General features: G+C 36.3%; 1 protein-coding gene and 1 pseudogene across 2 annotated transcripts in view; both read left to right on the top strand.

The window, feature by feature from the left end:
* Positions 1 to 3,377: 3,377 nt before the first annotated feature.
* LOC107679232 (tyrosine-protein kinase receptor UFO-like) lies at positions 3,378 to 8,827 on the top strand (annotated as a pseudogene).
* A 1,063-nt stretch (positions 8,828 to 9,890) lies between these two features.
* LOC107679256 (ras-related protein Rab-1B) overlaps positions 9,891 to 11,179 on the top strand; it is a 9,888-nt gene continuing 8,599 nt past the window's right edge. Inside the window, exons 1-2 of one of the 2 annotated variants that reach the window (XM_016474765.1) lie at positions 9,891 to 10,061; positions 10,093 to 10,205. In XM_016474765.1, the coding sequence (XP_016330251.1) occupies positions 10,192 to 10,205 (14 nt within the window). In that variant the 5' untranslated portion in view covers positions 9,891 to 10,061; positions 10,093 to 10,191. Of the gene's footprint in view, positions 10,206 to 11,179 lie in introns of both variants that reach the window. The other variant, XM_016474764.1, reaches the window with a different exon arrangement.

Below are 11,179 nucleotides of genomic sequence, written 5' to 3'. Positions count from 1 at the left end.
AACTAATTGCTTTCAAAAGACAGTAACTAGTAATATATAATGTATTACATTTTGGAAGTAACTTGCCCAACACTTATGTGCAAAGGGTTCCAACGTCACTGGACTCCAGTAATAGAAAGTGCAGATTTAGCAGAGCAGAAGATCAAGGGCAAGATCTCCCAACAAAATACAATGGTTCACCATGGCATGAATCTTATGTTAAAACAAGCATAAATTCAGATGCACACACACATATTCAAACATAATCATCTCTCTCTAGGTCTACCAACAAGGGAGTTGTAGGGAGTATACTGAAGGGTGTTTAAGTATGAAACATTTTTTGTTTGTTTTATTAAAATACATTTTCATATAAGTGTTTATATAGAAACTTCACAGAGTAATTTTTTATAAATTGTTGTAAAACATTTTTATCTAATAATAAAGGCTAAAGATTATATGTTCATGTATTGTCTCCGCTGATATGTCCGCACAGCTAACACCAATCAGAGGTAAGACTGAGGACGTGAGACTGAGCGTTTAATTTCAGAAGAAATCTTTGATTCAAGTAAACAGCGCAGCCTACAATGAACATTCTCAGCATCAAAAGCTGTTAAGTGGCAGTTTCTTTAATATAATAATCACAAATTAAAGTCTTTGTGTTCCACATGAATACAAACAATGACTTTAACAAAGAAAGTCTGTTACCTAAAGTTTATTATGTTTAATAATAGGCTAGATATTTTCTTTAAAAAAAAATCGTTAATTCATTGATCCATTTCCCAGAATTAGCAGTGTTCATAATTACATTTTTATTATTAATTGTTTATTTTATATAAATACACTATTGTTCAAATGTTTTTGAAGAAAGTCTCTTATAAGAGTTCGGTAAAACAGTGCTTGAAAAACCGGGGGAAAAATCCTATATTTTGTTTCTATTTATGTTTTTATTTAATTTTTTTATTAATATTTTAAAATTGCAATGTATTCCTGTGATGCAAATCTTAATTGTCAGCATCATTACTCCAGTCTTCAGTGTCACATGATCCTTCAGAAATCATTCTAATCTGCTGATTTGCTGCTCAAGAAACATTTATTACTATTATCAAAGTTGAAAACAGTTATCCTGCTTAATATTTCTGTGGAAACCGTGATACATTTTTTGTAGTGGAGCTTTTCTGTGCAAAAATCCTCTCTATGATGCCAGGGCATTGCTATGCGGTTGCTAAGATGCACCAAGTGTTTATCATATTATATTATATATTATATTATATTATATTATTGGTACAAAAGGTACCAGTTTGTAGTAAGAACAACAGTGATGTTTGTCTTAAACACCACTTAATGCTAGTTATAGGTACAACAATAAGCAATGTTAAAGTTCTTGAAAATCAAGCAAGCATTTTTCTTTATCAAGGGTGCAATTTAAAATGCCTCTGTCTCTGGGGTGCTGATCTCCACAGAACCGTTCACACACACTCCTCTCCCCAACCCTCCTGCTGCTGTTTCCTCAAATTCCATTTGGTTCCATACAAATGTTGGACATTTCAGGAAGAACACCTGGATCGAAGCAATGAACGTGCACTTGCCGCTGTAGGAAAATCCCAGGTAAAAGGCCTTCTGAGAGATCTTTCCCAATTTAAGGTCAGGTGCTCATCCTGGGGAACAGCATCTATAGGAAATGGATGCTGGACTGTGATCATGAGAAGAGCTCTTTGTGGTCTTCTAAAGTACTGATTGTGAGGGTGGTTCGATTCTCGCACATAGATATAAAGAGGCTCCTGGTCCTCTTGGGCAAAACGTAGGTCCAGTAGAAGCTCTTGGGCATCTTGTTTAGGGATCCAGTTGGTCCATAATGTTTTGGGATCCTTATTCAATTCCGGGTTACAAGCTTGGTAGACAGAGTGTGCATTGTCCTTTCCAAGCTGCATTCGTGCTTCCTTCCACTTACATTGACCAAAAGAGAAGCAAATCATTATTTTGATTCATTATTCAAATGTTAATTATTCAAATTTACCAGTATTAAACAATACATCTGTTAACCTGGTTTATTTGTTTATTATCTGTATAAAATAATAAATTATTATCTGTATAACTATTTTTTTAAGAGTAGACTATACGTTTATTCAGCAAGAAAGCATTAAATTGATTAAAAGAAAATAACATTAAAGACATTTACAATGCTATAAAACATGTTATGTAAAACATATTACAACATGTAATGTTATACATAAATGCTGTTGAAATCTCTACAAAAAATGTATCACGGTTTCCACAGAAATATTAAGCAGGATAACTGTTTTCAACTTTGATAATAGTAATAAATGTTTCTTGAGCAGCAAATCAGCAGATTAGAATGATTTCTGAAGGATCATGTGACACTGAAGACTGGAGTAATGATGCTGACAATTAAGATTTGCACCACAGGAATACATTGCAATTTTAAAATATTAATTAAAAAATTATTATCATTTGCATGCTAATCCAACATAAACAAGTCTTGATCCTTCAAAACCTCTGGAATAATGGTCAGTGCATAAATTTTAATGTAAATTTTTATAAAATTGTACTATGGCAATTCAGTTTTTTATAGGCGTATTGTCTGCATACAATATATTGTTTAATGCTTTGTGTGTATGTGTTCAGTGGAGGTCAAGAAATGGAGCTCATATCCAGATCTCGTGTGATTCGATATCGACATCCTCAAGAACAATATACGCTGCTCAAAATAATGAGTCGTCTTCTGTTCACCATGTGAAACTTTTTATCTCACAATTCTTCCTTTTTTTCCTCATAATTCCGAGTTTATATCTCACAATTCTGACTTTTAGAATTCTGAGTTTATTTCTTTTTCTTCTTTCCTTTTCTGAGTTAATTCAGAGAATTCTGTCTCACAATTCTTTGTTTCCTCCATGGAATAAAAAAGGTAATTGCAACTTTTTTCTCTCACAACTCTTACTTTTTCCTCATGCAATTGTGAGTTTATATCTCACAGTTCAGGCTTTTCTTCTCAGAAATGTGTGTTATCACAATTCTGAGTTTATATCTCTCGTTTTTTCTCAGAATTTGCCAGAAAAAAGTCAGAATTGTGAGATATAAACTCAGAGTTGTGGGGGAAAAGCCTTATTGTGAGATTACCTTTTTAATTGTTTTATCCTGTGGCAGAAACATGCTTCCATATGTCCTTATAGAAAATTAAATAGAAACAAATGTATTTACAAACATTGATTTTGGCATACAGTAAGAGTAAGCTATAAAGTTATAAAATTAATGTGGATAGGCTAACTTATAATTTGGGGTCTTGCAAATCCCTATGAAAGCTCATAAAGAATTTGAGATCACTGTCCAGTTCTGTTATAATGATGGTTTTCATTCAGCTTGTACGATGGGCAGCTGTGATCATGTTGAATGTAGGCGTTGTCCTCCCAGAAGTACAACACATGGAGAGGGAGCATCTCAGCGTGACTGTGAAGTGGGATATGAACGGCTGCATACTGACCCACCTCAGCTGGAATCCGCAAGTACGTTTGAGTGAGAAGTCAATTTTGAAATTCATTCCTGTCATCTAAACATTCAAACTTGCAACAACTCTGACTCATACCAAGTGTGTCACCAACAATGAAAATACTCGATACATGCATTAGAATAGTGTAAAAATACTTGTTTATTTAGAAAAGGGTAGACCTTTAGAAAAAAAATTCCCACTGTTATTCAGATAGTTGAAATATCATAATCTCTATACAGTTTTCATTCAATCAGAGTATAAAACCAAAAAATGTGGATATGTTAACTTGGTGAGAATTATTCTGACTTCTGATAGCAGACTTTGGTATCTAGGCAAGTCTAAGGACATTTTGAGATACATGTGATAATTTATTTTAAATTTGTAATTATTTGAAAAGTAACTTAGACATTTTTACCATGTCTCTGTCTCTGTCAGGCTCAGTTGAGATGTTGGAAGGGATGAGTGAAAAGCTGCTGTGTGATCTTAGAGATGTGATGGTGGAACGTACAAAGTTGACAATGGGCCAGAAGCTTGGAAAAGGTATAAACAAACTGTCACACTGATCTTTTTTTTTCTGGGTCTTGCAAATTTGTCTGCACAGATAAAAAAAAAACATACTTTTGAAAAGGTTGAAATGCATCCATTATTTTTTATTGGAGAGTCCTGTTTTAAAAATTGAATCCAGTTTCCACAAAAATATCAACATTGATAATAATAAGAAATGTTTCTTGAGGAGCAAATCAGCATATTAGAAAGATCATGTGACAATGAAGACTGGAGTAATGATGCTGAAGCTTTGCCATCAGAGGAATAAATTACATAATATATATAAAATATGTTTAAAAAAATTTAATTTAAAATATAAAATTTTAAAACAATATCAAATGTAAAATATATTCCATAAAATTAAAACATATTCAAATAGAAAACCTAAAAAAATAAATAAAAAAAAATTATACTGATCCAAACTTTTGATTGGTAGTGTACACTTTCCCATACACAGTACATTCAAATAATTGTAGACAAAATTGTGTACTTAATATACATTTTTTATAATAAATAGGACATTTTATATAGATGTATATGAATATAAACATGCATAACCTAAATTGGTATTTGGAAATGTTATGCATATGCTACCCATATATGAAGTGATCATTTAATAGCTGTTTTAAAATTATATTAAGTAATTTTAAAAAGGTATAATTTAATAAGGAATAATTTGACTGAAAACAGTATTTTGATTGTCATTTTGCATTCTGCAAATGGATTCTTATACTGTAATCTGGAATTTCTCCATCTGCAGGAGAATTTGGGGTCGTCTACGAGGGCATCTTTTCCCCTCAAAGAGGAGAAGACATTAGAGTGGCAGTAAAAACATTTAAAGGTATATAGTGTATATAATGCAGAGAGCAAGTGACAGTGAAATATAAGTTAAAAAGTATTATCTTAATCTAGAATTAAGTACTAGCTTGAGACAATGCAATTTACACAGTTAATTAAATCAACCGCTTTCTTGCTGTAATGCCATTAAATTTCCTGTTGAATTGTAGGTGCAGTCCACAGTAAAGAAGATCTGGAGTCCTTCCTCAAAGAGGCAGAAATTATGAAGCATTTTGATCATGTGACTGTAGTTAAATTGCTTGGTATGTCTCTCCTGAATGAAATTATTATTTCATGTTTGAAATCTAGGCTAAAATGTATAATTTATATCAAGCTGGAGTGGAATATTTTGAATAACCTGATTTCAAAGGGCACAGACGTTTCCATGGAAACCGGTCATCTGTGGCCTGTATAGGCCTGTCCAACTGCAAAGTGTGAACTTCCACAAGTTCCCCTGGTGATGCCTGTAGCGGCATATTAACAGTGGGATACGCTTGACTTTTACCTCCTGCTTGTCTTTGACCTGCATAATTATGGGTGTGATGGGGGTGGCTGTACCATTGTAAGAATTAAATGGATCATAGCAACTGTAATGTGTAATAATGTAATTGGCATCTTCCCAATATTATGATGTTCAGCAGTCATCAGGTTTGTTATGCAAATCGTTTTTCCGTTTACTGCACTATGTTATTCTTTTAGTCATTTAGCTAATGAATCATTTACCTTCCGTGTTGCAAGATAAGGTGGATAAGGCAGTATTATAATTTAATTGACCATCATGGATAAATGCTGCTGACAGACGATAAGGCAGGGGTCACCAAACTCACTCCTGCAGGTGTAATGGACCCCAGCGGTCTCAGTCTTTAGCCTCCTTGTTAGTGCACCCGCCTCCCATGCCGGAGACCCGGGTTCGAAACCCACTCGGAACAAGAACGAGGTGTGGCAGATAAGGACCCGGGGGAGAAGGGTTACATTGGTGCCGTGACCCGGATGGGAGTGAGGTTTAGGGGGGTGAGTGTAACGGAGGCCAGCGGTAGGTGCTGTGCAGGTAAACCTCACTCCCCTGATCTCAAGAGACGCACTGGCAACTGACGCTAGTGGCTGCAGGCTTTAGCCTCCCATGCCGGAGACCCGGGTTCGAGACCCACTCGGAACGAGAACGAGGTGTGGCGGTGAGGACCCGGGGAGAGGGGTTACACAGGGCAGGTGTCCTGCAGAGTTTAGCTCCAACCCTAATCAAACACACCTGAACCAGCTAATCAAGGTCTTACTAGGTATACTTAAAACTTCCAGGCAGGTGTGTTGTTGAGGCAATTTGGAGCTAAACTCTGGAGGACAGAGTTTGGAGACCCCTGATATAAGGTTATTTATGTCCACCAGGGGTCGCACTAGAGCGGGATCCGGAGTCCTCCATCCATGTACCGCTTGTTATTCTTCCGTTCATGAAACATGGAGATCTACACAGCTTCCTCAAAGCGACCCGCTACGGTGATGTTCCCATGGTCGGTCTCACTAATTTGCAACACCTTCCTGACTTTTCCTTCTTTTTACTCTCGTTTTTTATATAAAGTTTTAAGGGTTAAAAAAAAAAAACCACATATCTGATTATATTATATCTAAACTGGTCTCTTCTCTCCAGTTTGTGCCTTATCAGAGTCTTCTGCGTTTCATGATTGACATTGCTGCAGGAATGGAGTATCTCAGCCTTCAGGGTTTCTTACACAGGGTAGGGACCTGGCTGCCCGCAATTGCATGTGAGTCCACAGGAGGGCAACAAATAGCACATTCCACAACAATGTCCTGTTAATACTTGCATTGTCTTGAGAAGAAGCCATGCCTAATGATGAGCAAAATGTCCCGTCCCCCCCATACCTACCCAGTGCTGGACTCACACACACAGTTTGGCTTTCACAGGTTGGGGGATGATCTACGTGTCTGTGTGGCTGACTTTGGCCTGTCTAAGAAGATCTATTCCAGTAAGTACTATAGGCAGAAGAATATGGATGTTAACATGCCTGTAAGGTGGATGGCCATAGAGAGTCTGTCTAACTTCTTATATACCACCAAGAGTGATGTGGTCAGTCCAATTTATGCTTCTAATACAGTATTTATACAGTGTATGTATCACTGTTTTTTGTGTTTAATGTACAAATGAGTTTTTTCATAGGTTCAATTTGTATGATTACAAATACACTGGTGAAACTCCCAACACCTGTCAAATCAGAAGAAAAACAGTTTTTGCGCATAGAACATTGAGCACATTTCTGGCCCCAATTTTCATAACCTTACTGCAAAGTAAATAATAATAAAAACAAAATAAATCAAATAAATCAAAAATGAACATTTGCTGAAATTTTGGTGCCGTCAGAATGAGAGTCCAACCAGCTGATAAAAACATCATAGTAATCAACACAACTCCAATCCATCAACATCAATTCGTGAGGTTGAAAGCTGTGTGTTAAATCACTGAGACATCATTGAGACATTTTTTATTTCAAACCATTGGTTCAGGCTAAAATACGAGTTCTCTATCCATAATGTTGCTTTCTCCAGTAAAAATGTGTCTCGTCTAAATCAGGAGGGAAATGTTTCTTATCAATATGCAGGTTTTCACTTCACAGGACTTTAATTGATGGACTGGAGTTGTATAGATTACTTGTGGACTATTGTGATGTATTTATCAACTGTTTGGATGCTCATTCTGACGGCACCCATTCACTGCAGAGGATCCACTGGTAGCAAGTGATGCAATGATACATTTCTTCAAATCTGATCTGATAGAGAAACAAACTCATCTACATTTTGAATGACATGAGGGTATGTTTTTATAGCAAATTTTATTTTTTTTGGGGTGAACTATTCCTTTAATAAGAATCTAATTAGAATCATCAATGAGAATAATAAGAGATAAAAAAAAAAAAAACTCAAACATTCAGTAAAACACAACCTGTTTGGTCCTAAAAATAGTTTTTTTTATGTATGAAATACATTTTTTGTTTTTGTCTGTGGGAAAAATATGAACCGGATATGTTTTTTATGAGATTTACCCACCAACAAACTTAAATCAATTTGATTTATTCCTCATGTCTCACAGTGGTCTTTTGGAATAACCATGTGGGAGATCACATCCAGAAGGAAGATACCTTATCCAGGTATCTCTGGTCATGAGCTTCTGGACTTCCTGGAAAATGGACACCGTCTCAAACAAGGGGACAATGACAGCAAATTGTAAGCACATATTTTTCATCAAATGATCACAAAAGGCATTTTTTATATTTTATAATATTTCAAAATTGAAATATTATTAGTAGACAATTCTGTTTATCAGGAATCTGTGACTAAGCCTTTACCAAAAACTGTCTGTTGCGAGACTAATCAGGCCTAGTAGCAAGAATAGTTAGGGTCTGTTCTAAGAATCCACATGAGTCATAGCAGTAATGTGCATATGCAGCTGATTATTAAATTGTAGAATGTAATAATGTTTTGTGCATGGTCAAGAAGCATATATGGCAAGAGGGTTTTTTAAACTGAAGATCTGGAAGATGATTCAATCTTGGAGTCCTTTTTGTTGCTCTCCTTCTCCATTTTCCTTTGACTCTTCCTCTGTCAGATATGAGCTTATGTTGAGCTGCTGGCACAGAAATCCCTCTCAGAGGCCAGGTTTTGGAGAGCTGGGCCAGAGCCTCAAAGCACTTCTGTATGAGCTTCCACCCCTGGAGGCCAGCAACGAGGCCCACTACATCAACCTGGGTCTGGAGGCAGCCAGCGATCACCAGGACAGCGCAGAGACCCTGGAGCCTGAGGCGGAGAAGATGTTGTGAACAACATATACCTGCCTAAACCTGCTGGTGACTTTGTGTCCTATTCTAGACCTGTGAGGGAAGAGAAGGAAAAGGATGAGGAGGGAGTGCTGTGCTGTGCATTAAAACTGTATGTGAGAATGTAGTCTGCACTAGGCCTTTAATAGTAGATTTTTTTTTTAAGTATTATGATGAGATTTCGGTTCAAACAAATGACAAAAAATTACACTATAGAAAATGTTGCATATACAGTGTTTTCCTTGCTAGAAGTATAAGAGAGAACTTTTCATCCTTTGTGATTCATATCTTTATTTTTCTACTTTTTTTCTACACTGTAAATTTGGTAAAATTGTATATCAGAGAAATCAAATGTTGGGAGGTTTGGAAAATGCCAGACATCACCATTTAAAAATATGAATGAATTGCTTTTAAATTGTTACTTGTTATTAAACAGCTCTTTTCATTGACCTCAAAGCACAGCGTGATTTTTATTGTACAAGAAATTTATTTTCTTCTGGAGGGGACAACAGACACTACAGGTGAATAGGGTGAAAAAAAAGTCAATAGCACATTTTTTAATGATTTTGAAATTAGAAAATTGAGATATTTCTTTGGAATTTTGCAAGGTAATAATTGTACAAGAAATTTATTTTCTTCTGGAGGGGACAACAGACACTACAGGTGAATAGGGTGAAAAAAAAGTCAATAGCACATTTTTTAATGATTTTGAAATTAGAAAATTGAGATATTTCTTTGGAATTTTGCAAGGTAATACTCATATATATATATATTTTTTTTTATTATTGTTACTTACAAAATATTGTCTTGCTTTGATTTTCTAATAAGATTCTCATGCTACAAACACTACAGTACAATGACGTGGGGGGTGTATATATACAGTGGTGTGAAAAAGTGTTGGCCCCCTTCCTGTTTTTTTAAATTTTTTGCATATTTGTCACACTTAAAAGATTCAGATCATCAAACAAATTTTAATATTATGCAAAGATAATGCAAGTAAATACAAAATGCAGTTTTTAAACGATGATTTTTTGATGATCTGAAACATTAAAGTGTGACAAACATGCAAAAAAATAAGAAATCAGGAAGGGGGCCAACACTTTTTCACACCACTGTATATATATATATATATGTATGTATAGTTCATAAGCTTATCTGATTAGTGGAGGGTCTTGAATCTCTCGGTTGTCTCTGTGAGATCAGTCCGTAATGCCACGTCATCTGATGTCACTGCCGCACCTGCGCAGCCATCTTGTGCTTCGAGCGAGGGACAGATCGGAAGACAGGAAGAAAAGCAGAACAAAATAACAGTGTTTTGCGTTATATGGTCAGTAATGTCCGTCAAGTGACTGAATCCAACGAGAAGACAGCACTGAGGTGTGATCGGAGGGGGTAAATCAGAGAACGCAGCGAACATCAGAGAAAGTCATCCTCTTCACCATCGCCTCTGCTCGCAGAGAAAAGACTCCGATCGCTTGCTGAACCCAACGACAACGACACAAACACACCATGAATCCGGAATAGTGAGTATTTGTCGCCCAGACTTGTGTTGCGGATGTCAGTGTTTGTATAGTCACGAAGCGTCAGTGTGAGTAGCTTTGTCTAACGGACGTCCGGAACTAACTGCGAATTCAAAGGATATTTGCTTACTCAGCCTCTATTAGATGGGTTCTTACTATAACTGGCAGCATTATTCATCATTCAACGTTTAAAGCGTATAACTGTCGTTATTTAGTGTTTATAGCACACAATGTTAGCATTTGCCGTATTGCGTGACGTCATCTTGGTGTGTTGCGTTGCGTCGGAGTGACGTCACTAGCGTACTGACGCCAGGCTGAATCCAGCTGTCAAAATCATCTTGCATTGAGCGCAACGCAAACGCGTTTTGAACCATTGCGAGGTATTCAAGTGTCATGTGGTTTTTATTAGGCCTGGGAATTGAAAGCCAGTGTTACAGCTGGAAGAGGTCACGGGAAGAGGCTTTTTGTGTTTTCTTTAGTTGCATGCGGGTAGCTTACAAGTCTGTATACATACTTATGTTATGAATATTGCATGAATATCCAGTAACAGAAATTGATTACTTGTCATAACCACGAGCAATGCTTTAAATGCGTCTGTTTCACTGGCAACAAAGAACACAAACATGTTTCAAACTCTCCCTGTTTGCCATTGGTCAGTTAAGCAGGTAGTCCCGCCCTATACTCGTGCCATTGGTTGAGCCTGTGTTTATATGTCGGACCCTATCAGGATGCCCAAACAAACAGATTTCACTTCCTTTCTGTGTTGTAAATGGCAAAGCTGTACACTTTAAAATGTCAGTTTATAAGTGTACATCCTTCGTTTAGCTAAACTGTTTATGTATCAGCATTGCCAATTAACAAACTCACTAATATCCAGTTTATGGTGTTGTTTTTATTGCAAAAAGTGTTTGACTAAAATTCACTTGTTAAAACAGGGAACTGAACGCTAAAACGCTGTGATATTGAGGTTTCTCTTA

This window comes from Sinocyclocheilus anshuiensis, unplaced genomic scaffold (genome assembly GCF_001515605.1).
Source record: "Sinocyclocheilus anshuiensis isolate Anshui unplaced genomic scaffold, SAMN03320099.WGS_v1.1 scaffold1644, whole genome shotgun sequence".
Lineage (NCBI taxonomy): Eukaryota > Metazoa > Chordata > Actinopteri > Cypriniformes > Cyprinidae > Sinocyclocheilus > Sinocyclocheilus anshuiensis.
Note: the sequence above shows the minus strand (reverse complement) of the source record. Positions and strands in the feature narration are given on the sequence as shown.